This window comes from Pongo pygmaeus, chromosome 10 (assembly GCF_028885625.2).
Source record: "Pongo pygmaeus isolate AG05252 chromosome 10, NHGRI_mPonPyg2-v2.0_pri, whole genome shotgun sequence".
NCBI lineage: Eukaryota > Metazoa > Chordata > Mammalia > Primates > Hominidae > Pongo > Pongo pygmaeus.
Window position 1 is genome coordinate 110,285,636 of NC_072383.2, and position 27,802 is coordinate 110,313,437.

At 43.5% G+C, this 27,802-nt stretch overlaps 1 protein-coding gene and 1 pseudogene across 2 annotated transcripts in view; both read right to left on the bottom strand.

Moving 5' to 3' along the window:
• BRAP (BRCA1 associated protein) overlaps positions 1 to 27,802 on the bottom strand; it is a 44,521-nt gene that overhangs the window by 14,325 nt on the left and 2,394 nt on the right. The window contains exons 2-9 of one of the 2 annotated variants that reach the window (XM_054442150.1): positions 26,521 to 26,682; positions 24,916 to 25,114; positions 22,440 to 22,629; positions 15,962 to 16,075; positions 8,925 to 9,073; positions 3,861 to 3,936; positions 2,513 to 2,651; positions 2,041 to 2,150 (exon numbers count right to left, since the gene is read on the bottom strand). In XM_054442150.1, the coding sequence (XP_054298125.1) occupies positions 2,041 to 2,150; positions 2,513 to 2,651; positions 3,861 to 3,936; positions 8,925 to 9,073; positions 15,962 to 16,075; positions 22,440 to 22,629; positions 24,916 to 25,114; positions 26,521 to 26,682 (1,139 nt within the window). The remainder of the gene's footprint in view (positions 1 to 2,040; positions 2,151 to 2,512; positions 2,652 to 3,860; positions 3,937 to 8,924; positions 9,074 to 15,961; positions 16,076 to 22,439; positions 22,630 to 24,915; positions 25,115 to 26,520; positions 26,683 to 27,802) is intronic. The other variant, XM_054442152.2, reaches the window with a different exon arrangement.
• Positions 12,047 to 15,952, bottom strand: LOC134737643 (PEST proteolytic signal-containing nuclear protein-like; annotated as a pseudogene).

The following is a 27,802-nucleotide window of genomic DNA, read 5'->3' on the forward strand; positions in this document are numbered from 1 at the left end:
GTGGCTGACAGCAAACATTTTTCTTTTTTCTTTCTTTTTTTTTTGTTTAAAACTGGGTCTCACTCTGTTGCCCAGGTTGGAATGCAGTGGTGCAATCACAACTCACTGCAACCTCAACCTCTTGGGCTCAAGGGATCCTCCTGCCTCAGCCTCCTGAGTAGCTGGGACTACAGGTACATGCCACCACACCTGGATAATTTTTTTAAAAATTTATTTTTAGTAGAGACAAGGCCTTGTTATGTTGCCAAGGCCGGTTTCGAACTCCTGAACTCAAGCAATCAAGCCTTGGCCTCCTGAAGTGGTGGGATTACAGGCATAAGCCACCATGCCTGGCCAATAAATATTCCTTTCTTTTTGGAGATGGAGTTTTGCTCTTGTCGCCCAGGCCGGAGTGCAATGGCACCATCTGGGCTCACTGTAACCTCCGCCTCCCAGGTTCAAGCGATTCTCCTGCCTCAGCCTCCCAAGTATCTGGGATTACAGGCGCCCACCACCACACCCAACTAATTTTTGTATTTTTAGTAGAAGTGGGGTTTCACCATGTTGGCCAGGCTGGTCTCAAACTCCTTACCTCAGGTGATCCACCCACCTCAGCCTCCCAAAGTGCTAGGATTACAGGCATGAGCCACTGTGCCCGGCCAGTATTTCTTGTATGAACAGAATGCATGTACACTTAATGTGGAGGATTTACTAATTCTAAACACTTACAAGTGTTTGATCTTTTTTTATTAATACAATGATTTATTAATAACAATATAAACCTCATTTTAGGCCATTTTACTATCAGACCTTTAAGAGTCTTGAAATGAGCAAGTTTTCAAATGTCCACTTCCTCCTAAGGTTAAGGTATGTTTCTAAAACAACATTTTTTGAAATTTATATAAAACATGACTCGTGGCCGGGTACGGTGGCTCACGCCTATAATCCCAGCACTTTGGGAGGCCAAGGCAGGCGGACCACGAGGTCAGGAGATCGAGACCATCCTGGTTAACACAGTGAAACCTTGTCTCTACTAAAAATACAAAAAATTAGCCAGGCGTGGTGGCACACACCTGTAGTCCCAGCTACTCGGAAGGCTGAGGCAGGAGAATCGCTTGAACCCGGGAGGCAGAGGTTGCAGTGAGCCGAGATTGCACCACTGTACTCTAGCCTGTAGCTACGGGAAGACAATCTTAACACTGAACTTGAGACAACTACAGACATCACAATGAAAGTAATAAGACACAGTGAAACTTAGACTTTTTTTTTTTTTTTTGAGACAGGGTCTTGCTCTGTCGCCCAGGCTAGAATGCAGTGGCACAATCTCAGCTCACTGCAACCCCTGCCTCCCGGGTTCAAGAAATTCTGGTGCCTCAGCCTCCCAAGTAGCTGGGATTACAGGCATGAACCACCACGCCCAGCTAATTTTAGTAGGGACAGGGTTTCACCATGTTGGCGAGGTTGGTCTCGAACTCCTGATCTCAGGTGATTCGCCTGCCTCAGCCTCCCAAAGTGCTGGGATTACAGGGGTGTGAGCCACTGCACCCAGCTGACATTTAGACTTTCAAAGAAGAAAAACAGAATAAAAATATTTTAAAAACACCTCACAGCAATGACCAAACTTTTTTTTTTTTTTTTTTTTGAGACAGAGTTTCGCTCTTGTTGCCCAAGCTGCCGTGCAATGACGTGATCTCGGCTCACTGCAACCTCTGCTTCCCAGGTTCAAGCGATTCTCCACTTCCCGGGTTCAAGCGATTCTCCTGCCTCAGCCTCCCGAAGAGCTGGGATTACAGGCGTGTGCCACCATGCCCAGCTAATTTTTTGCATTTTTAGTAGAAACAGGGTTTCACGTTAGCCAGGCTGGTCTTGAACTCCTAAACTCAGGTGATCCACCTGCCTCAGCCTCCCAAAGTGTTGGGATTACAGGCATAAGCCACCGCGCCCGGCCATGACCAAACTTTAAAAAAAAATGTACATCCAGGTAAATGACAAATATTTCAAATTAGAATAGTAAAGAGCAGTAGAAACAGATACTGAGTGATAACTCATTAAGTCTCTTACCTCTAACTGTAAGGCATCTATTTTCTCTTCCTGGCAAGTATCCCCCTCACATTCATACTGTACTATTTTTCCATCTGTTTTACTTGCAACCAGTCGATGAACATAGTTATCTAAAGAAAGAGTCAACAAAAGTGTGTTTCTTTAGAATGAAAAGGGTCTCTGTACACTTTTAACTCTGACAAAATTTTTTTTTCCAGATCTAATTTAAATGCCTTACAATATTTCTTTAAAAGTGTCAAATCATTTGAATTTTAGAGGGGAGGGAGAAAGCAAGAATGGAAGTATTAAATCCCTTTATAATGTGTGATTCAAGACATTCCTAGAAAAATAGTGCCCTCAGGGAAACTGAGAATTTGGGTTTGCAACAGCTGTCAGAAGATGACATTTCAAGCTGGGAGGGAAAGTGAAGAGGTTGTGAAGGCAAAGTTTCCACACAGAATGAGTCCAAATTAGAAAAGAGAGTGGTGTTCACCTCCAGCATAGTCCCAGACTCGATGGTTGGTAAGCTGCATGGCATACGTGTGCTGCGTTTCCTCAAAGTGCTTATAAGCATGTCGACTGACATACCGTCCACATCCTATGTGGCCGCATATTAAACAAATCCAAAGATTCTGCCGGAAGAGGTAAGATCTTAATTAGTTAAATAAAAATAAATGATCTGGCTGGGCGCGATGGCTCGGAGGCCGGGGCAGATGGATCAACCTGAGGTCAGGAGTTTGAGACCAGCCTGGCCAACATGATGAAACCCCATCTCTACTAAAAATACAAATATTAGCTGGGCGTGGTGGCAGCTGCCTGTAATCCCAGCTACTCAGGAGGCTGAGGCAAGAGAATCGCTTGAACCCAGGAGGTGGTTGCAGTGACCCAAAATCGTGTCACTGCACTCCAGCCTGGGCGATAAGAACAAGACTCCATCTTAAAACAAACAAACAAACAATCGATCCAGCTCACTCAGAGTGGGAAGGAACCTGAGACACTAGAAGACAGAATTGTTGGTTGGGCACAGTGGCTCACACCTGTAATCTCAGCATTTTGGGAGGCTGAGGCAGGAGTATCGCTTGAGCCTAGGAGTTTAAGACCAGCTTGGGCAACATAGCAAGACCCCAACTCTACAAAAAAAACAAAAAACAAAAACAAAACAAAAATAACCTACTAGGCCATGGTGGCATGCACCTGTGGTTCCAGCTGCTTGGGAAGATGAGATGGGAGGAAGGCTTGAGCCCAGGTATTTGAGGTTACAGTGAACTATGATCATGCCACTGCACTCCAGCCTGGGTAACAGAATGATACCCTGTCTCAAAAAAAAAAAAAAAAAAAAAAAGAAAAAACTGTTTCTACAGGAGCCTGATTGATTAAATGTATGTTTAAAACCCAACAATCAAGGATGCTTTTATGGGTCATTTTTTTTTTTGCTGATTTCTAAGGAGCACTATGTGAATAGCAAGAAAAAAATTCACAATTCATCAGTAAAAGTCTAAGCCTTTCAAAAGTGCAAAGAAAAAAAGGAATAAATTTAGCTCAGGAGCAACATAATTTGTGTATTCATATGTCTTGCCTGACCCTAGACAAAAAGAAAAAAAATTTTAAAGAATTTAGGCTGGGTGCAGTGGCTCACACTTGCAATCCCAGCACTGTGGGTGGCTGAGGTGGGAGGACTGCTTGAGGCCAGGAGTTCGAGACCAGCCTGGGCAACACAGTAAGCCCTGTCTCTTAAAATAAAAAATAAATTAAAAATAAAGAACTTAAGTCCTACCAGGCAGAAGAAAACTCATGACAATTAAAGCTGCATTCTTTGTTCTTTTCCATCACCCATTACTTACTTCCTGAACACCACACTCAAAACACTTATTTTCTTCTACTGGCTCGGGCGTTTGACAGTACCGGCAAACAGGACACCTATCCAGGACACCAAAAGATAATGGTGCAGGTTAAATATAAAAGACAGCTGTTACAGAACCCAAAAGTCAAACACTAGATTTTATATCCTCCTCCTCTTATATGCTATTTTTAACATAACTAAGCATATCACTTAAAATAAAATATACAAAATAAAAATATACAAAATCTTGATAAAACAGAACAGAGAAATTGGGATCTGCCTCATGTCCTTTTCCGCTCTTCTGTCCAAAGCTTAGATGATCAAAGAGCTAAGTATTTACAGGTTACAATTAGGATTTCATTTCATGTCTGATTATTTATAATTTTTTTTTGTTTTGTTTTGTTTTTTTGAGACAGAGTCTTGCTCTGTTGCCTGGGCTGGAGTGCAGTGGCGCGATTTCAATTCACTGCAACCTCTGCCTCCCAGGTTCAAGCAATTCTCCTGCCTCAGCCTCCCGAGTAGCTGAGACTACAGGCATGCACCACCACACCCAGCTAATTATTGTATTTTTGGTAGAGACGGGGCTTCACCATGTTGGCCAGGGTGGTCTCGATCTCTTGACTTCATGATCCACTGGCCTCGGCCTCCCAAAGTGCTTGGATTACAGGTGTGAGCCACCGCTCCCAGCTTGTTTGTTTTGTTTTGTTTTTTGAGACACAGTTTTGCTTTTGTTGCCCAGGCTGGAGTGCAAAGGCATACATAGTATCGGCTCACCGCAACCTCAGCCTCCTAGGTTCAAGCAATTCTCCTGCCTCAGCCTCCTGAGTAGCTGGAACTACAGGTATGCGCCACCACGCCCGGCTAATTTTGTATTTTTAGTAGAGATGGGGTTTCTCCCTGTTGGTCAGGCTTGTCTCAAACTCCCAACCTCAGGTGATCTGCCTGCCTTGACCTCCCAAAGTACTGGGATTACAGGTGTGAGCCACTGTGCTCGGCCTATAATGTATTTTTACTCCAAACAACCTGTCTTATCCCCATTTCCCAAAGATTTAAATCATTCAAAAAGTACCCTTTCTTCTCCAGGTTGCTCCTAAGAATTGGATTTAAAATCTGTAGTAAAAAAACAAAGGTTTTTTTTTTTTTTGAGACAAGAGTCTTGCTCTGTCACTCAGGCTAGAGTGCAGTGGCACGATCTCAGCTCACTGCAGCCTCTGCCACCCAGGTTCAAACGATTCTCCTGCCTCAGCCTCCCAAGTAGCTGGGATTGTAGGCGTGCACCCCCATGCCCAGCTAATTTTTGTATTTTTAGTGGGCATGGGGTTTCACCATATTGGCCATGCTGGCCTCCCAAAGTACTGGGATAACAGGCATGAGCCACCGCACCTGGCTAAACACAAAGGTGTTAATGTACTTATTGAAATGCACATGATATCTCACTGCACCATAAACATCATGTGGAAGATACCAGTGCTCTATTAGGCATTCATGTCTCAATTTACAAAAAGCCAATAAAAACAATGTTGAAAAAATCCATTAACTGTTTTCTATTACACTCCACACAAAATAATACTAAATACTAGTCATGAGTATTTTTGTTAGATGGGCAACTAGGACAGAAAGTGGGTTATAGCTGAGGCTGACTGAACTGGCACCAGGAAGAAACAATGCTCAAAATATAACTAGTGGCCAGGTGTGGTGACTCACACCTGTAATCCCAGCACTTTGGGAGGCCTAGGCGGGCGGATTACCTAAGGTCGGGAGTTTAAGACCAGCTTGACCAATACGGAGAAACCCTGTCTCTACTAAAAATACAAAATTAGTGGGGCATGGTGGCACGTGCCTGTAATCCTAGCTACTTGGGAGGCTGAGGCAGGAGAATCGCTTGAACCCGGGAGGCAGAGGTTGTGGTGAGCTGAGTTTGCGCCATTGCACTCCAGCCTGGGCAACAAGAGTGAAACTCCGTCTAAAAAAAAAAAAGATATAACTAGTAACAGTTACCCAACTAAGTAAATAAAACCAAGAAAATGGAATAAACAGGAACAACACTAAGTGTGTCACAGATGACACAGCTCTATCTGTGTAAGAGAAAGGAAAGGATCTAGTCCACTTCTTCCTTTAGCATCAAAAGAGACGACAGAAGACAAACTCAAAGAAAGAACAGAAATGGTAGCCAGAAAGCAAAATGCAGTCTTACTAGAGGTAGAAATTGGCTTTGTCTCATCCCTTCGGTCTGTGTGGTGGCTGTGAAAGTGGTTGAATAAGAAAACAGGCCAGGTGCAGCGGCTCACATCTGTAATCTCAGCACTTTGGGAGGCCGAGGCAGGAGGATGGCTTGAAGCCAAGTCTACCCTGGCCAATGTAGCAAAAGCCCTTCTAAAAAAAAAAAAAAAAAAAGAACAGAACCAGTTCTTGAAATCTAATTCTCTACATTGTGCCCAAATGATCAAAACGATCTTTCTGAAATGTAAATTTGATCTTGAAAAGAAAAAAAAATTACAAGAATAAACTTATAAATAAACAATTAACATTCTATGATATACTACCTCATCTGTCTACTAAAAAATAATCAACAGTTTATCGGCCAGGCACAGTGGCTGAGGCCTGTAATCCCAGCACTCTGGGAGGCTGAGGTGAGTGGATCACCCGAGGTCAGCAATTCGAGACCAGCTGGGCCAACATGGCAAAACCCCATCTCTACTAAAAATATAAAATTAGCCAGGTGTGGTGGTGCATGCCTGTAGTCTCAGCTACTCGGGAGGCTGAGGCACGAGGACTGCTTGAACCCAGGAGGTGGAAGTTACAGTGAGCCGAGATCACACTACTGCACTCCAGCCTAGGTGACAGAGTGAGACTCCATCTCAAAAAAAAAAAAAAAAAAAAAAAAACCTAACAGTTTATTAAATTCTTCCTGCCTTTCTCTGCAAAAAATTATTTTATCCTATTTTCCTGATGAGATCTTTGGGAGCTCTTCCCAAAGCCTTCTCTGACATCTCTCTCTATCAAAAAGACCAACATTGCCTCCTACTGCAGCCCTTTCTGAGTACCCCTGGTTGGGGATGCCATCATTCTCTCTTCCAATCTCCACCCTGAACCACATGTGTTTACATACAAGTGTAAACTCTCTTATACCAAACCACCCCAAAGAGGACCTGAATTTGCTTCCTCTGTCTCAGCATCTCTCACAGTTCTATGCATGTACCAAGGCTCAAAACTCACTAAATGAACTGCATGATTCTGAGGGCAAATGGCATGTCTTATATCTCATATGACAGGTTGAATTCTAGTCCCAGTTCTGGCATTCTCTGGCCATGACACTTTGAGCTTGCAAATTCTCATCTCTGGGCCTCAGTGTCCTCCTCCTGTATAAAATGAGGTTATTGGAAAAAATGGTCCCTGATGAAACTTCCAACTTTAAAATGCTATGGTTCTGTAACAGTTCATTTATATCAAAAGGAATACTGGGGATGGGTATCATGGCTCATGCCTATAATCCCAGCACTTTGCGAGGCCAAGGCAGGAACACTGCTTGAGCTCAGGAGTTCAAGACCAGCCTAGACAACACAGCGAGACCCCATCTCTACAAAACAAACAAAAAAACAATTAGCTGGGTGTGATGGTGCACACCTGTAGTCCCAGCTACTTGGAAAGCTGAGGCGGGAGGATCACTTGAGCCCAGGAGTTTGAGGAGGCAGTGAGCTGTGATCATATCACTGCATTCCAACATGGGTGACAGAGCAGACTCTGTCTCAAAAAAAAAAGTAAAACTGGAGTGGCAGGGAACAAAGAATTGCCTAGAACTTAACTGGTATAGCAGATGGACTGAAGATACAGATAAACACTTTAAGGAATGCACATATCTCAGTATGGCTTTGTTCAAGGCAACCAGACAATTCCTTGAAAAACTCCCAAATGATACCTAAGAATTGACTGAGGACTTCACGGAATTGGAGCAAGACTCCTGTCCAGCTAAATAAGCAGAGCAGTGATAAGCTGCAGAGACCCAGTTTATTTATGTGCTCCTCAGTGTCTACCAAGCTCCTCCTGTGTGCCACATCCCCCACCAGGTGTGAGAGACACAGCAGTGAGCAAGCCAGGCATGGCCCCCGCTCTGTGAAGCTGATATTCTTCTTCCAGCCACCAGGCCACTTGTGGGTGGACAGAGATTCCTGTAGACTTTCACCCCTCCTCAATTCTGTGCTTGGGAACATGATCTTCCCCTTCCCCCACTGCCTTCTCTGGGTTCTGCTCTTTACCCGGCTTGACTCCTAATTATCCTCCTGGAGATGCCACTTCTCAGGTGGTCCTGGCTTCATTAGGGCCCCAGTTCTCAGTCCCAATGTTGCACACTGCTCTTCTGTAACACTGGTTATGGCTGTGATTTATTTACTTGTGTGATTTCATTCTGGGTTCCCCTCTGTACTAGGAAATCCAGAAGGCCAGCATCTGATACACCTTTCTGGTTAAGTCCCACAGTGCAGTCTGCAAAGGGAGCAACCATCCTGGATTTAGGGGGTAAAAAAAAAAGGTACAGGCCTCACCTGTTCTTTGTCTGTAGCAACATCACCTATGACTAAGATCTGGTATGTTGGGAATCAGGAGACTGCAGAGTAGATCTCATACTTAGTAACTGCTATTTCTACTGGCCACCAAGCCATCAACAGCCCAGCAAAGCTAAAATATTAGGCTGCTGTAGCCCAGTTGATAAGAAGCCCAGAGTGAATGGCAGACACCAAGTGCAGCTGATACATGAGATTCCAGACCTAGATTTCATTGCAGCATGAGAGCCTCAAACTAAGCTTTGCTTTTTTTTTTCACTCTCTGTCTCTTGGAAGGAAAGAACAACTCATGCTGCTTTGGGGAATTCCACAAGGGTTCAGAATCAGCATACTAAAAAAGGACTTGGTCTCAGAATGCTGATTCCCTGAACTTAGGAAAGGGAAGGAGAAAAAGGACCTCTTGAATAAAGCCAAATACTTGGAATGGTTCATTTCTGCTGGTGGCTCTTTTTAATTCTGGAAGGGTTACAATGGGCTTGTACACAGAGGGGTTCGGCCCCTGCACTCACGTGGTGTCGTCCCAACGCTGTAGACACTGGCTGTGGAAGCTGTGGTTACATAACGTTGTGAGGATGCCATTCACAGACTCGTCCATGCGCTCTAGACACACCGTGCACTTGGGGAGCTCAGTCAGGTCCATCACTGGGAGGCTGGCACCCTACAGGAAACACCTCACATAAGCCTCACTCTTCATCTACCAGCAATACTTTATTTTTCCTTCTTTTTTCTGAGACAGGGTCTCGCTCTCTGTCACCCACGCTGGAGCCCAGTGGCGCAATCATGGCTCATTACAGCCTTGACCTCCCAGGCTCAAGAGATCTGCCCACCTCAGGCTCCCCAGTAGCTGGGATTACAGGCATGAGCCACTGTGCCAGGCCTTTCTTCTTTTAATAATAGTATTCTAGTTGCTTTTCTGACTCCTGGCAGGATATCCTCAATATCATTACTCTAAGCAAATAATTTAAATTGGTAATATTTTCATTCATTTATTCATTCATTCAAGAAACAAGGATGGAGTACCTCCTGTGTTCCAGCACTGTGCCAGGTACTGGGAATACAGCGGTGAACAAAACAAAGATCTCTGCCCTCACAGAACTGACATTCCAGGAAGGGAGACTGCTGTCAAAACCTTAACATACAAATCTCAAATGTGACCAGACTCCTAGCTCAAGCTCTAAGTGTCTACGACTATAATAGAATACAAAGGAACAAAAGAATAGCTGGACCTGAAGGATTTTTCCATAGAGTAAGTTATAACTTAACACTTTCTACTCAGTGATGACAGCACCAACAACACTGATTTTTCTTTATTCCCTCATTGTACAGATAGAGATTGAGCCCCTGCTATGTGCAGCAGACAGACACTGTTCTAGGTGTGGAACAGTGGTGAGCAAAAACAGATACGTTAAGTCCAAAAAACAGTCAGCTCCTGCCCCCACAGAGCTTAGAATCTAGTGGAGGGAGAGACAAAAACCAAACTAAAAAGCAAACAATACAGGAAGCCACAACAGGGTGTGAATTAGGGGGCATGACAGTCTAGATGGTCAGGAAAGGCATTCCTAAGACAGTGCTTGACTTGACGCTTCCAGCCAGAAAAGGAGAAGGAATTACTTAGGCAAAGGTCAGGGAGCACACACTTACGGACGGAGAAAAAGCACATTAACCTACAGTCCCTGAAGAGTAGATACTTACAGGAAATCTCTCAAGAAGCCATGTTCATTTAAGAAAGGGATCTCTAAAACTGAGGCCTTGTGCAGCATCCAGCACAAAGGATGCCCAATTTTATCACATCAATTTTTTTTTGAGTTTGACAAATTTATCGGTATTTTAGTAAAGACATACATCTCAGTTGTTTCTCTCTCCCAGCTTGACCTTAGGTTAATATTTCATTTGGGTCAAGAAAAGAATACCTAGGAGAGGTATGTTAACAAACAGGAAAATGGACAAAAATTGATAGTTTGCCTACATTAAAGTAAGTTAAATTCATGTATTTTGATATAATTAACTCATGTAAGAACTAAGTTCTATATACATTTCCATTGTTTTACTTGGGGCTCGTTCTAAACTCAAATGCTAGTGAACAAGTGTTAGGAATATACACGGGATGCTTCTCTGGAGTTATTACCAACTACAAGAGCTCAGTGAGCAGTTACCACCAATAAAACAGTCTGAAGCTGCCTCCAAATATAATATTGTAGGAGTTTTCAAGGAAATTTTTATACTGTATGCTTCTTTTGTCTGTGACTATGCTTTTAAAGATGTGTTTAACTGTCACATTAAAAAAGATGCCGGGCGGGGTGGCTTACGCCTGTAAGTCCAGCACTTTGGGAGGCCGAGGCGGGTGGATCACAAGGTCAGGAGTTCAAGATCAGCCTGGCCAAGAGGGTGAAACCCTGTCTCCACTAAAAATACAAAAAATTAGCCGGGTGTTGTCGTGGGTGCCTGTAATCCCAGTTACTTGGGAGGATGAGGCAGAGAATTGCTTGAACCCGGGAGGTGGAGGATGCAGTGAGCTGAGATTACACCACTGCACTCCAACCTGGGTGACAGAGTGAAACTCCATCTCAAAAAAAAAAAAAAAAAAAAAAAAAGCTCATATACAATGCAAAAATACAAAAACAAACACCCTACAATACACAAATCTCACAAAGTATATGTGGTGAGATTCCAAAAAAATGTTTGAAGATGCATTTTCTTTCCTTCTACTCCAGTATCTAAAATGTGCTTTTTGAGAGGCCATTGGTCAACATGTATACATTTAAAATCAACCATGTAATTTTACTAGTAAGAAAGCTGGGGCTGGCACAGTGGCTCAGACCCGTAATCCCAGCACTTTGGGAGGCCAAGGCGGGTGGATCACGAGGTCAAGAGTTTGAGACCAGCCTGGCCAACGTGGTGAAACCCCATCTCTACTAAGAATACAAAAATTAGCTGGGCGTGGTGGTGCGTGCCTGTAATCCCAGCTACTCAGGAGGCTGAGGCAGGAGAATCGCTTGAACCTGGGAGGCATAGGCTGCAGTGGGCCGAGACTGCTCCAATGCACTCCAGCCTGGGCAACAGAGCAAGACTCCGTCTGGGTGGGGGCGGGGTGGGGGGAAGCCAGTAGTTAAGTTCAATTTAAATTGGATTCACAAGTTAGTAATTTAAATCCTCAGACAAAGTTACAGAAAGTGTATCTTCTTGTTTTCCATCTTCATACAATGTTAAATTTTTTTTTTTGGTGTTTATACTTTTTAAAAAATAAAAATAGTCAAATGCTTAATATGTACGTTTAATTTTTTGGTGGTGGTTTGTATTTTAAAAGAAACAGCTTCCTTATGATTTGCCTCAAGTTCTGGTGGAAATGCTTAAAGCAACTAGCTAATAAACAAGAGAAGCACATTCGAAATACTGATTTACTTTGGTAGCAAATGGTTTTTCTTTGAAGACTAATGAAGATACACAAGACCCATTAAGGTGAAGTGGGCTATTTCAAATATTCAACAGTTTACATTAAAAAAAATCCTTTTTTTTTTTAATTTGTTTTTTTTTTTGAGACGAAGTCTCGCTCTGTCGCCCAGGCTGGAGTGCAGTGACGCGATCTCGGCTCACCACAAACTCTGCCTCCCGGGTTCACGCCATTCTCCTGCCTCAGCCTCCCGAGTAGCTGGGACTACAGGTGCCCACCACAACGCCCAGCTAATTTTTTGTATTTTTAGTAGAGATGGGTTTTCACCATGTTAACCAGGATGGTCTTGATCTCCTGACCTCATGATCCACCCTCAACCTCCCAAAGTGCTGGGATTACAGGCGTGAGCCACTGCGTCCGGCCAAAAAAAACTCTTTTAAGAGCTAAGCATCTGTATCCACTGATAGCAATGCAATACCTACTTTACAATGATTTGAAACAAAACAAATGCCTATAAGGAAAAAAGCTGCATTTTAATTTTGTCTAAATTTACTTTTAGTCAATAGTTCAGTAACGTTTTCCTCCCAATACTCCCTGTCTCTATAAGGCTGTTCCTGGGAGCCAGACAAGTTTAGGTAATAAGGGAGTTAAGACAGTAACTGCTTACAGCTTTAAACAGACAATAACTATTTGCTTCCCTCTTTTTTTTTTTTTTTTTTTTTTTTGAGACAGAGTTTCGCTCTTGTTGCCCAGGCTGGAGTGCAATGGCGTGATCTTGGCTCACCGCAACCTCTGCCTCCTGGGTTCAAGTGATTCTCCTACCTCAGCCTCCTGAGTAGCTAGGATTATAGGCATGCACCACCACGCCTGGCTAATTTTGTATTTTTAGTAGAGACGGGGTTTCTTCATGTTGGTCAGGTTGGTCTTGAACTCCCAACCTCAGGTGATCCGCCTGCCTTCGCCTCCCGAAGTGCTGGGATTACAGGTGTAAGCCACCATGCCTGGCTTTGCTTCCCTCGTAATGTGTTAATAGTTGTCTCTAAAAAAATATGCAATTCTTAAAAAGGTACCATTTCTGATTTATTATCTGTAACCTTTGGAAACTAATCACATGAAACTACAAAATTAGCAAATGTCTTGAAATCTGTATGTAAAACATAAATTACCTCTAATTTTGAACCCTAATTTATTAGTGTGCAACTCAATATTTTAAAAAAAATGAAAGACAAAAAAAAAAGTGGCTCCAAAAATAGTCTTATACCATTCTTTAAAAAAGGAAACTGTTCCTTTTAACTTTACACCTACCCCACACCCCAATTTCAAAACATCGTTTAATTGTCTTGGTCATTGACATTTCCAACGTAAGATTTTATATTTCGCTCCCATAGCTTCTGGCTATCAAAAAACCCATGCTTTCTTTTATTGAAGGAGTTTGGTCCAGCTGATGTTGGTGTATCCCTTCCAATATTCTTCATCTTCATCTTTGCTTCTGGAGACATTTCCTCGGGTTCACTATCTTCATTAAAAGCTGCTGCTCCTGAAAGAGTGTTTGGAGCAAGAGTTGGAACAGTTTCTTTTGGCTTATTTGATCCAAGTTTGATGGATATTGTTGATGCTTTCTTTGTCATCCACCTAAGGCAAATCCAAACTTGGAGATCACTGTAGGTTTTGTTGGGAGGTCTGCAGCTTCTTCTTCAGCTGACCGTTTCTCAATGCCGCGACTGGAACTTTCCCCTCCATTACTGAAGAAACAGTTTTAGTTTTCACAAGTTTTTCTGCCTCTTCTTCAGGTCCTCTGGCGGCTCCAGCTCGCTGAGACTTTTCAGCCTTCTTCTCTCCCATCCACCATTTTCCCCTGCCGCCCACTTATCAAATTTTGATTTCACCTAATCAAATGCTAAAGCAATCTACTCAGAACTAACTTCCATCAAGCGGATCTCAAAGTAAAAAGACCTTCAGGTCTACTTAATTTTTTAATTTTAATTTTATTTTTTAGATGGGAGTCTTGTTCTGTTGCCCAGGCTAGAGTGCAGTGGTGCGATCTCAGCTCACCGCAACCTCAGCCTCCAGGGTTTAAGCAATTCTGCCTCAGCCTCCCGAGTAGCTGAGACTACAGGCATCTGCCACCACACCCGGCTAATTTTTGTATATTTAGTAGAGATGAGTTTCCTCATGTTGGTCAGGCTGGTCTCAAACTCCTGACCTCAAGTTATCCGCCCGCCTTGGCCTTCTAAAGTGCTGGGATTACAAGCATGAGACATCGCATCTGGCCCAGGTCTAATTTAAAATCAAAGAAATCTGGCCGGGCGCGGTGGCTAATGCCTGTAATCCTAACACTTTGGGAGGCCAAAGTGGGCCGATCACCTGAGATCAGAAGTTTGAGACCAGCCTGGCCAACATGGCGAAACCCTGTCTCTACTAAAAATACAAAAAGTAGCCGGGAGTGATGGCGCATGCCTATAGTCCTAGCCACTTGGGATTCTGAGGCACGAGAATTGCCTGAACCTGGGAGGTGGAGGTTATAGTGAGCCGAGATCACGCCACTATACTCCAGCCTGGGTGACTCAGTGAGACTCATGTCTTCAAAAAAAAAAAGAAAGGAAAAAGAAATCTTAATCTTAAAATATATCTTAAAATAAAGAGCTGTATCGCTACTTTATAAAATGATTCCAGTGAGCACATAATATAGGAAAGGTTCCCATGGGAGTGAAAGATCAGAGCCATTACAAATTGCTATCAAAACAGAATCAAGGCCATGCACGGTGGCTCATGCTTGTAATCCTAGCACTTTGGGAGGCCAAGGCGGGCGGATCACTTGAGGCCGGGAGTTCAAGACTAGCCTGGCCAGTGTGGTGAAACCCCGTCTCCACTAAAAATAAAAAAATTAGCCCGGCATGGTGGCATATGCCTGTAATCCCAGCTACTCAGGAGGGTGAGGCACAAGAATCGCTTGAACCTGGGAGGTGGAGGTTGCAGTGAGCCAAGAGAGTGCCACTGCACTCCAGCCTGGGCAACAGAGTGACACTCTGTCTCCAAAACAAAACAAAAAAAAACGGAATCAAGAGGCCAGGCACGGTCGCTCACGCTTGTAATCCCAGCACTTTGGGAGGCCATGGTGGGAAGAATGCTTGAGCTGAGGAGTTCAAGAACAGTCTGGGTAACAGGGAGACTTTTCTTTTTTTTTTTTGAGACAGGGTCTCACTGTTGCCCAGGCTAGAGTGCAATGGCAAGATGATGGCTCACTATAGCCTGGACCTCCCCCGACTCAGGTGATCTTCCTGCTTCAGGGTCCCGAGTAGCTGGGACCAAAGGTGCTCAGCATCACACCTGGCTAATTTTTGTATTTTTTGTAGAGACAGGGTTTCGTCATGTTGCCCAGCCTGGTCTCGAATTCCTATGCTCAAGCAATCCATCACCTCGGCCTCCCAACTCCTGTGATCAAGCGATCCGTCACCTCAGCCTCCCAAAGAGCTGGGATTATAGGCATGAACCACCGCACCCGGCCAGGGTGATCTTGTCTCTAAATCAAATTTAAAAGATTAGCCAGGCATGGTGGTACACGCTTGTAGTACCAGATACCCAGGAGGCTGAGGCTAGCAGATGCTTGAACCGGAGAGACACAGGCTGCAGTGAGCCAAGGTAACACCACTGCGCTCCAGCCTAGGTGACACAGCGAGACCCTGCCTCAAAAATTAAAGGCAGAAACAAGAATTAGGAAGACAATTAAGGGTTAATATTGAAAACAAAAACATTTATTTTCAGCTCCAGGATTCGTTGATCTAGAATTGATAAACACTCAATTTCAACAATGCAGTATCTTTTTTCTTTTTTTTAACGTTTTTTGAAATTTTAGAAAATGAGAAATTCAATAAAATTCTCTATTTTAAAGTATACAGTTCATTGGCTTGTAGTATATTCACAAGGTTGTGCAACTGTCATCACTATCTAATTCTAGAACACTTCCATCACTTTCAGAAGAAAGCCTGTATCCTATTAGCAGGCACTCCCCATTCGTCTCTTCCTGCAGCCCTGACAACCACCAGTCTACTTTCTGTGTCTATCGTCTGGCCTATTCTGGGTATTTCACAGATACCTTAGCATTCAATTTTACACCAATCTGATATATTTTAATTAAATATAGGAACAATTCACACTTACATCTTCAGATTTGAGCACTTCAGCTCTTTCCACATACACTAGCTGGCAAACGTCATCTTCTATTGAGTTGAACTGGCGGCCATTGCATGCCATATAAAAACTATCCGCATCAGCCTATGTAAACCAACGGAGAAAAGGAAAAAAATTAAGATAGATACTCTGAAAATCTGCTTTACATTCAATATGCATGGCTTTATTCATTCTCATCAGCTTTTAAAATTTATACTTAGGAGAGAAAGCAACCACCAAAAGTCACATCTACTGAAGCTGATTGGTAGGCTAATCGCACTCTGTAAGTCAATATTCCACATTTACAGTATTTCCTGGGCTACAACAGAGTTTTTACTTGAACTGGCAGAAGGTACTAAAGTGCAACAAGCTGAAAGCTGGTACAATTTTAATATTCAACCAGCAACAGTCAACACTTCCCTTACCAGCAGTTTTTTTTCCCTCTAGTCATCACTTGTGCAGCTGAAAGTAAACACTCATTTCTGCAAAGCCTGGCACCAAATAATAACTGACGCTTGTTATGAAAGAACTCTTTAAGGAAATGTCAGCATTGGGCTGGGTGTGATGGCTCACGCCTGTAATCCCAGCGCTTTGGGAGGTCGAGGCGGGTGGATCACCTAAGGTGAGGAGTTTGAGACCAGCCTGATCAACATGGAGAAACCCTGTCTCTACTAAAAATACAAAATTAGCCGGGCATGGTGGCCCATGCCTATAATCCCAGCTACTCAGGAGGCTGAGGCAGGAGAATCGCTTGAACCCAGGATGCAGAGGTTGCGATGAGCTGAGATCGGGCCATTGCACTCCAGCCTGGGCAACAAGAGCGAAACTTCATCTCAAGAAGAAAAAAAAGAAAAAAGAAAATGTCAGCACTTATGTTAGAAAAAAATAAAAGACCAGGGGAACTGGTATGAAATGAAAAACCAACTACTCTTTAATAAACCAAATAATAATAATGATAATAATACATGAGAGTTAGATCCCATCTAATGGATCCCATCAGGAGGTCTTAAACCTCCACCTACTGTCCAATACCAAAAGCAAAGCTTAGTCAAGGTCAAGGGGCCCAAGATGAACCAGCCTTTAAAATACTAACAGTCTCATTCCCTAGCGTTAGAAAATGGGTGAAATGTGGAAAAACAGTCCCCTTGAGGTAAAGCTGCAAAGGCACATGTGCGTCTATGAAATGGACACAGGTAAACAGAACCTTCTAGTCTAGCCTTAGTAGAAGCAACGGAGATGATTCCAGTTTTTAAACTCAGCCAATTTTTTGAGGCAAGCAGGGAGGCCAAGGCTTGTCTGGATTTTATTCCCATATGGGCATTAGCCCAAACAGAGGAAGTTATGTGCTTTGGCCCTACCAACATTGACAGGCTGCTTCTGGGAATTCTGCAAAAGGAAATGCAGCATCGTCAACCTTAAGGAAGAGATTCAGGGCTGCACCAGGCAAAAATAGTCCTGCCTGTCCACCCTCACAAGGTTCTGAATCTCACAGACACTGTAAGCTTCTTGGCAGCTTTTAATTCCTCTCTAATGAGGTAATTGTGAATTCTTGATTACTTATGCTTCCCCCCCACCTTTTTTTTTTGAGATGGTGTCTCGTTCTGTCACCCAGGCTGGAGAGCAATGGCACGACGTCGGCTCACTGCAACCTCTGCCTCCCAGGTTCAAGCAATTCTCCTGTCTCAGCCTCCTGTGTAGCTGGGATTATAGGCATATGCCACCACACCCAGCTAATTTTTTGTATTTTAGTAGAGACAGGGTTTCACCAAGTTGCCCAGGCTAGTCTCGAACTCCTGAGCTCTGGCAATCCACCCACCTCGGTCTCCCAAAGTGTTAGGATTACAGGCATGAGCCACCGCGCCCGGCTACTTATGCTTTCTTAACATGACCAAGTGAGCTAAGCAGCTGAGGAAGGATGATCAATTCTGAATATACTTTTATTTTGGAGGGGCAGAGTGGCAACAGGTCGGGGTGGAGAGGCTTTACTTAAGAAAATAATCTGTGTATTGAGCATAGTGCATTATAATTTGAAAATGTTTAAAGCCAGCTGTTGGACAAGAAGCCTCTTTAATACTAAGAAGTTACAACCTAATATGGCTTCCCCCATTCTTCAGGAGCAACGGTTTCTTGAAATGCTTTTGGCTGAGTAAGCAGCAAAGTCAGCACATGGATTCACCAGGAGAAAACGGACTGCCTGAAAGTCAGGGCCTTCTCTCATCTCTTCAGAGCCTCAGGCACCACCAGGGGCTGGCAGAGCCCTCTTGGGGTCTAGAGCTCTGCAAATGCTCACTAAATGACCAGGCCTCCTCAGAGGAAAGGACAAGGCATGTGACCAAAACCATTCAATGAATTATTCCTTTCTGCTACCTGAGCCCAGGAGTTTGAGACCAGCCTGGGCAACATGGCGAAACCCCATCTGTACAAAAAATACAAAAATTAGCCGGGCATGGGGGTGGAAGCCTGTAGTCCCAGCTATTTGAGAGGCTGAGGTGGGAGGATAGCTTGAGCCCAGGAGGTGAAAGTTGCAGCGAGCCAAGATCGTGCCACTGCAGTCCAGCCTGTGCAGCAGAATGAGACCTTGTTTCCAAAAATATAAAATAAAATAAAAAAGGAGAAGAGGCATGCAGGTGAGTTGTCATGGTGGCCTAAACTAGGATGATTGTGGCAGAAATGAAAAAAGTAAAAAAAAAAAAAGTACTTTTTTGTAACGACAACATCACTAAATAGCTGAGATTTCCCAATTAACATATTGAGCTCTTCTTTAAAATCTTGGTATTAGAAATGCACCTTCGCCTGTTCACATATTTTCTGAGCATCTAGTATGTGCCAGGCCCTGTGCTATGTACTAGGTAGAGAGTAGGGAACAAAATACACATGGTTCCTACTTCAACTCACCATCTAAATGCACTAAACAAAAGCCTGAAGCTAACTGCAAAGAACATTGCAGAAACAGCTTTTACTGAAAATGTTTGCATTGTATGGACCCGAAACTTTAAATAAACCTGGCTTTTGTTTCCTTCTAGTACTTTGGTTTTATGGTTCTCTTCTGAGGATTAATTCAGAAAAAGACAAATCCATATGATCAAGGTCCTTCACTGTCACAGGAATCAACTACAGTGTTGAGAACATACCTCTGCTTCTCCAAGGAGGCGTCTGCTAAGGCTATGGTAACTAAGCATGCAGGTGAAAAAAAGCCAACATACTCTATTAAGTGGCCATCTGTCCTTTTCTGCCCCCAAGAACAACAAAATTGAACTTCCTTCTGCTTTGCCTATGTCCTGAAGAACTGTAAATTCTCTACCCAAAGACCAAGTTTCTAAGGGTCACACTACAAATTTGTAAGCACAACCCCCCCCTTTTTTTTGATCTTTTAAAACAAATTTTTAAGAGACAGGATCTTGCCATGTTGCCCAGGATGGTCTTGAACCCCTGGCCTTAAGCAATACTCCTGTCTTGGCCTCCCAAGGTGTTGGGATTACAGACATGAGCCACCACACCTGGCCTCACAACTCTTTCAGCTAAAGCTAAGGCCAACAGAAATTCAAAAATTACCAAAGATAAAGAGAAGGCTTGTAAGTCCTTATTTAAAAATCTGTGGTGAGGAAAAGAATAAAAACGTAGTTAGGTGCCCAGGCTATGGAGTCAGGCTGCCTAGGTTTGAACCCTAACTCTGACACCTACTAGCTGTTTAGCTGCGGGCAAGTGACATATCTGTGCCTGTTTCCTCAACTGTAAAATACATGGCATCTTTTTTTTTTTTGAGACACAATCTCGCTCTGTTGCCCAGGCTGGAGTGCTGTGGAGTGATCTTGGCTCACTGCAACCTCCGCATCCCAGGTTCAAGTGATTCTCCTCATCAGCCTCCCAAGAGGCTGGGATGACAAGCGTGCGCCACCAATCCAGATAAGTTTTGTATTTTTAGTAGACATGGGCTTTTGCCATGTTGGCCAGGCTGGTCTCAAACCACTGCCCTCAAGTGTTCCGCCCACCTCGGTCTCCCAAAGTGCTGGGATTAAAGGCGTGAGCCACTGCACCTGGCCAACATGGCATCGTTGAGAGGATTCAAGGAGACAATGCATGGAAAGCACTTGGCACAGGGTCCAGTCTCTAGTAAGTGCTTCAGAGTTGATAGCTACTGAGCCTATTATTCTCACTACAGCCGATATTAGTTTAACTTCCAGTCTTACAACAAGAGGGTATTATTAGGTCTTAGAAAATCCCTGATAGGATGATAGGGATCAGCCCCTAAGATCCAGAGTTAGCAATAAATAATACAACTCATGATACCAAGATAAAGGGTTCTAGCCCCATGGGGAAGAACATGCAGCAACCTGTTTCACAGTCTCAGAAAAACATGTCAACTTGAGCAACCTTCACTTGATCAAAAGACACAAGGGGAAGGATAGTGCAGATGCACAAGGAAAATTCATTCACACTAAATATCCACAGTATTACCTGCACATTATGAAGGGCAATACTTGTTATAGGGAACGGTGTTGGTTTATTAAACAGGTGACTGTGGTGGATTTATAAGACTTCAGACTATTTTAAAAGCCTAAATGTTCTTAAACATTTTTTCCCAGTCTATTTCTGGGTCTTTTCCTTTGTTACTTGCTTATTGTCCTAGTTGTTAAGTAGAAACTATAACAATACTGCTGTCATAGAATGTCTCACAAACAACCGCCTCCCTTCCCCACACCTTCATCACACTCCTACTAGAAGAGAAACGCGTCCCTGGAATTAAAAGTGAGGGTGCCACACTCTTGCTTGTCATTTATGTCTAGCTATGTAACCCTGGGCAAACCACTTATCTCCCTCTGCAGTCACCCTCCTCATCTGTAAAACAAAGATAACAACACAGTTTCCGCAAGGGATTGTAGTGAGGATTAAATGAGACAAAGTGTATTGAACACTTAGCACAGTGAGTGATACAGAAGCCATCAATAAATGTTGGATATTATCATCGTTATCCTTATTATTACATGTGCTCCCAGACTGAAACGGCTTAAGGCACGATTTCCTCATGGTTTGCAAAGCTCCTTGGCACCTTTGGAAGGCTTTCTGACGGACAGTGAAAGGAGCTATTCAAGTGTTTTTCTGTTCTTAATGTCAACTTGTAAACTTTAAATCCAAAGGATAATTGAAACATTTTAAATGTCTCCCTAAATGATGGGGTACTTTGTAAATATAAAACATAATAACTGTGTACTCTCTTGCAGACAGAACTCCACACTAAAGCTTCACTCTGGGGCTCACAGAACAGGTACACTCTTCCACCATTAAAAAGAGAATGAGTCCAGGCGCAGTGGCTCACGCCTGTAATCCCAGCACTTTGGGAGGCCAGGGCGGGCAGATCATCTGAGGTCCAGAGTTTGAGACCAGCCTGACCAACATGGAGAAACTCCGCCTCTACTGAAAATACAAATTAGCCAGGCATGGTGGTGCATGCCTATAATCCCAGCTACTCCGGAGGCTGAGGCAGAATGGCTTGAACCCGGGAGGCAGAGGTTGCTGTGAGCTGAGATCACGCCATTGCACTCCAGCCTGGGCAACAAGAGTGAAACTCCGTCTCAAAAAAAAGAAAAAAGAATGAAAGAAGTGGGGGTAATGGAAAAATAATAAGATGGTGTTAACTTCAAAAAGTTTGTGAACCACTGCTTTTCTGGAATAGTTACCGCTTGTTTAAAAAAACAAACAGGCTGAGCATGATGGCTCACGCCTGTAATCCCAGCACTTTGGGAGGCTGAGGCGGGTGGATCACAATGTCAGGAGTTCGAGACCAGCCTGGCCAACATAGTGAAACTCCGTCTGCACTAAAACTACAAAAATTAGCCAGGGATGGTGGTGCATGCCTGTAGTCCCAGCTACTCAGGAGGCTGAGGCAGGAAAATCGCCTGAACCCAGGAGGCAGAGGTTGCAGTGAGCCAATACCACACCACTGCACTCCAGCCCGGGCGACAGAGCGAGAATTCATCTCAAAAAGAAACAAACAAAAAAAAAATCACTAGATCTTTTTTTTTTTTTTGAGACGAAGTCTCACTCTTGTCACCCAGGCTGGAGTGTAGTGGTGTGATGTCAGCTTTCTGCAACCTCTGCCTCCTTACAAAACCCTGAACTTCATACCCAATCTGATCTATAAAAAATCATGGGCATGAGGCCAGGTGCAGTGGCTCAGAGCATCTGTAATCCCAGCACTTTGGGAGGCCAAGGCAGGAGGATTGCTTGAGGCCAAGAGTAGTCTGGAAAACACAGCAAGATCTCATCTCTACCGAAAAAAAAAAAGTGTATATGTTATAATGGTATTTCTGCTAATGAATTTAGAAACACATCTAGAATTACAATTACATCTCAGAAGACACATCAAGAATCTTAAGTGCAAAATGTTGTAAATCACACACAGCTACCATCATAGTTTGAATAACACAGTTTCTGTGGCAAAGAGATTTTTAATACCTTTAATAACTTTTACCTGTGCACTAAACTTTATCAGCACCATATACTGGTTGGGAGTAGAGTCTCTGATGATTTTCATTTGTTCAATTACTTCGTTAAATGGGGCAACAAACTTCATAAGGTCATGACTGGTCATTGCAGCAGGGACTGTGAGAATACACAGCATGGCACTGCGCCGCACATCTTCTTTTAAGGAGGTCATCTTACTAACAAAACAATAATTAGAGTGTCTTGAATAGATGAGGTATGGTTAGTTTAAGCAATATTAGACAACTTTTATGTCCAAGAAAACAGGAAAAAATAAAAATTGTAATATTTCATTAATTAATTGTTCTATATTATACCCCCATTGGACTTTTTAATCTTCAGTTCAACATTTATTACGGTTATAAATCTGCATTCGGCAAATTTGCAGTGTTTTACTCTCATCAATGTTTGAATAATAATCTGTCACTGGTGGCCAGGCGCAGTAGCTCATGCTTGTAATCCCAGCACTTTGGGAGGCCGAGGCGGGTGGATCACGAGGTCAGGAGATCAAGACCATCCTGGCTAACACAGTGAAACCCCATCTCTACTAAAAATACAAAAAAAATTAGCTGGGCATGGTGGCAGGTGCTTGTAGTCCCAGCTACTTGGGAGGCTGGGGCAGGAGAATGGTGTGAACCCGGGAGGCGGAGCTTGCAGTGAGCCAAGATCATGCCATTGCACTCCAGCCCGAGCCACAGAGCAAGACTCCATCTCAAAAAAAAAAAAAAAAAAAAAAAATCTGTCTCTGGTTAACTTAAAAGCACAACTCTGGCTATGGACCTCTTAAAAGGCCTTAAAAAACAGCTCTAAATATACGAGATAATTCTGTCTTTTTTTTTTTCAGACAGAGCCTTGCTGCATGGTCTCGGCTCACTGCAACCTCTGCCTCCTGGGTTCAAGCAATTCTCCTGCCTCAGCCTCCCAAATAGCTGGGATTACAGACGTGCGCCACCACGCCGGGCTAATTTTTGTATTTTTAGTAGAGATGGGGTTTCACCATGTTGGCCAGGCTGGTTTCGAACTCCTGATCTCGTGATCCCCCTGCCTCAGCCTCCCAAAGTGCTGGGATTACAGGCGTGAGCCACCACACCCAGCAAGAGAGAATTCTAAACCACGAGGATGTAACTGAGGATTACAGGAAGTGTTACCAAGTTGAGATGGCCAGAATAGAGAGGAAAGAAAATCCTCCCACAATGCAATTTGTTTTTTGAAATGCTGCAAACTCACTTGACAGCTGTGATCCAGAACGGCTACCTGTGCCGGGTGCAGTGACTCACACTTGTAATCCCAGCACTTTGGGAGGCTGAGGTGGGCTGATCACTTGAGGTCAGGAGTTCAAGACCAGCCTGGCCAACATGATGAAACCCCATCTCTACCAAAAAAAAAAAAAAATTAACTGGGCATGGTGGTGTGCACCTGTGGTCCCAGCTACTCTGAGGTGGGAGAATTGCTTGAACCCGGGAGGGGAGGTTGCAGTGAGCCAGGATTGCACCACTGCACTTCAGCCTGAGTGATGGAATGAGACCCTGTCTCAAAAAAAAAAACAAAAAACAAAAAACAAAATGGCTACCTGAATAGTCACTGTTTTCCTAGTAGAGATCTGGCAAATGAGTTAGCACAAGAACAGCCTTAAGGTATCAGCTACTATTATCCAAGAAGGTAGTGGCTGGACTTGTAGATTATCTAGCCAAATGCTTCCTTTCCTTGGGGCTCCAGCAAGCTTTGTTCGAACCACAGAAAATGGTAAAAAAGAGGTAATAAAATTGTAATGAGTTAACTGACTTCTTAGCAGCCTCTTCAGTAAAGATTTGGTGGGGACATGAGACTACAAAGATGCTGTGGATCATTTTCTTTGTCCTTTCAATTCCCCATCACCTTCCATGCCTATCTGCTAAGAAAACATTTTCCTGGCAGGGTGCAGTGGCTCACGCCTATAATCCCAGCACTTTGGGAGGCTGAGGCAGGTGGATAACCTGAGGTCGGAGTTCAAGACCAGCTTGGCCAACACAGTGAAACCCCATCTCTACTAAAAACACAAAAAATTAGCTAGGTGTGGTGGCGGGCACCTGTAATCCCAGCTACTTGGGAGGCTGAGGAAGGAGAATCACTTGAACCCAGGAGGCAGAGGATGCAGTGATCTGAGATCGCACCATTGAACCCCAGTCTGGGCAACGAGAGTGAAACTCCGTTTCAAAAAAAAAAAAGAAAACATTTTTCCCACATGTTCTCTTAAGTGTATCTACAGGCATTTCTTTTATAAGGAAAAGCTTTGACCCAATCCACAAGATTAATCAAATGTAAAACATCTGAGAATTCTCTAACATACAACAGACAAAAGTATTATTATTTTGAAGCTTAAAATACCCACTTTCCTTCAGGGCAAGAGACTACGCTAAAGCAAAGCAAAAAAAAAAAAAAAAAAAAAAAAAAATTGACTAACCCCCAAGAAAAGAGGGTTTTCTTACTTTGTCTTATATAGGTGCATAATACCATGAACTATTTCAACTGACGGATTTCCACTGAAGAATGAAATCTGGTCTGGAAGCTGCTTGGATGGAGAATCTGGGGCAGCGTTTATGCATTCCTTACTGTGATCCTTACTTCTTTGCGCAGTGAGGGAGGCTTCTGAAGACTTCCTTTCTTCCACTGTAGTTTTTAGTTCATCTTTCACCAATTAAAAAATAGCAGATTATAAATGGATAGGACATATGCTGAAGGATTCGAACTAGATTAAAATTTCAAGTCAGAGGAATAAACTTTGATAGAGTAATTATAATGTAATGCATTAACAGCTATTATTTGTAGAATAGCTGAGTTTATGAGGGCATCATACTTTAAAGCTCTCTTTGCTCCATAAAAATCTCATTAACACCCTCAGGAACTTAAGGATGGCTATTGCATTTGGCAATACCATAATGCAAGCAGGTATCTTCTTTAAAGCTCTCTTTGCTCCATAAAAATCTCATTAACACCCTCAGGAACTTAAGGATGGCTATTGCATTTGGCAATACCATAATGCAAGCAGGTATTTTCTATCACAAAATCCTAACTGGGACAAACATTCAGGGCTACTAAGTTTGAAATCCAAACCTACCAGTTCTGACCACCTCCATGTTGGAGATGTAGTACTATCTACACATCCACTTCCGCAGATGAAATGAGCTGGCTGGCTGGGTGCAGTGGCTCATGCCTGTAATCCCAGCACTTTGGGAGGTCAAGAGGTTGAGACCATCCTGGCTCACATGGTGAAACCCTGTCTCTACTAAAAATACAAAAATTAGCTGGGTGTGGTAGCGTGCACCTGTAGTCCCAGCTACTTGGAAGGCTGAGAGAGGAAGAAGAATTGCTTGAAACTGGGAGGTGGAGGTTGCAGTAAGCCGAGATCGCGCCACTGCACTCCCACCTGGCGACAAAGTGAGACTCTGTCTCAAAAAAAAAAGCAAGCAAGCAAGAAAGAAATGAGCTGGCAGAGCAGGGGAAAACACAACATGTTTATTTGGACACATTAATGATCTGCCACTGAACTAGGTGGTAAGAAATTCTCCCTGGTAGCCGGGTGTGGTGGCTCACACCTGTAATTCCAGCACTTTGGGAGGCCGAGGCAGGCGGATCACTTTGAGACCAGGAGTACGAGACCAGCCTGGCTAACATGGAGAAACCTTGTCTCTACTAAAAATACAAAAATTACCCAGGCGTGGTAGAGGGCATCTGTAATCCCAGCTACTTGGGAGGCTGAGGCGGGAAGACTGCTTCAGCCCAGGAGGCCGAGGTTGTAATGACCCGACATTGCACCACTGCACTCTAGCCTGGGCAACAGAGACCCTGCCTCAAAAAACAAAAAGTCTCCCCCCGACACTGAACTGAATTGTCAACCCCAACTGTCTGAATTAATTTGGAAGAAATATTTGGAAACGCTAACATGTGGCTTAACAGTGTCATATAAAGCACACAGGTAGTGAAAGATAAAAGTATGGTAGATGTTGAAATTGTAGGCTCATCAAACACCGTGTATAAAATAGGCAACCAGGGTTCACATTACAAAAGAGAGTCCGGGGTTTTAGAAAGCATACCTGGGTTGGACTTCATGGTCTCAATGATCACATCTGTCATTTCTCGACGGCCGAGATGCTGATGGATAATCGCTACTTTCTCTCCTGGTGACTTCCCTTCTAAACAGGCTACAGCTGAAGCTAGTGTCGTCTTTTTTATCTCCTCATCAGACATTTCCCCAGCTAAAGAACACATGAATGATTAATACAAGGTAATAAAACAAGCTCCTCTCTGTTCTCTATTCCTCTATCATTAGGTTTTCCTTTTCTTTCTCCTGCCTTCCGCCAAGATGATAAGAAGCCTTTGTAGTATCCATCTCACTCACCTCTGGGACCACTGCAGTATGCAGCAAAGAGTCAATAAGCAGCCAGGAGAATATACTCAGAAATGCAGGGCTGTTCTACTGAAATCATGCACTTTATTTTTATTTTTTGAGACAGAGTCTCACTCTGTCACCCAGGCTGGAGTTCAGTGGTGTGATCTTGGCTCACTGCAATCTCCACCTCCCAGGTTCAAGTGATTCTCCTGCCCCAGCCTCCCGAGTAGCTGGGATTACAGGCACACGCTACCATGCCCAGCTAATTTTTGTACTTTCAGTAGAGATGGGGCTTCACCATGTTGGACAGGCTGGTCTCGAACTCCTGGCCTCAAAGTGATCCGCCCACCTTGACCTCCCAAAGTGCTGGAATTACAGGTGTGAGCCACTGCACCTGGCCCAAAATCATGCACTTTAAAGCAAATCGCCAAAGGGGGAGCCTTAAAGAAGGTTCAACAGTGATCATGCCCAGATGAGCTAACATTTTAGTAATACCTGATAAAATGAAATTGTGTTCAGCCCAAAATGAAGATATCAAGTCCATTAAAAAAACAAAATTTCAAAAACTTGTAGGGGTAGTCTTAAACATCCTGGCTTATGCTCATGCCATGAACCAAGCCATGAACATCTGTGATTACCGTCCTAAATCAATGAAACACATGAAAAGGGAAACGGAATTTGGAGACTTAACTGAAATATCCCTAATATATGCTCTGTCAGGGCAGGGACAAGGCCTGTTTTGCCCACCACTGTATTCCCAGCCCTTATACCACAGTGCCGAGCACACAGAGGAAGCTCTCTAAATGTTTGATGAATAAATGACTACATGACTGACCCATGCAGATGTCTATATGCGGCTAACATCAATTTAGCTGACTTTCAGAACTCAGAAGCCACTTTTAGCCTTTGGAAAGGTGCTCATAAGCCATAAAATCATATTCAATCTTTAATTTGCAGCTCCAAAGGTCAGGTCCTCAGGAAGTTCC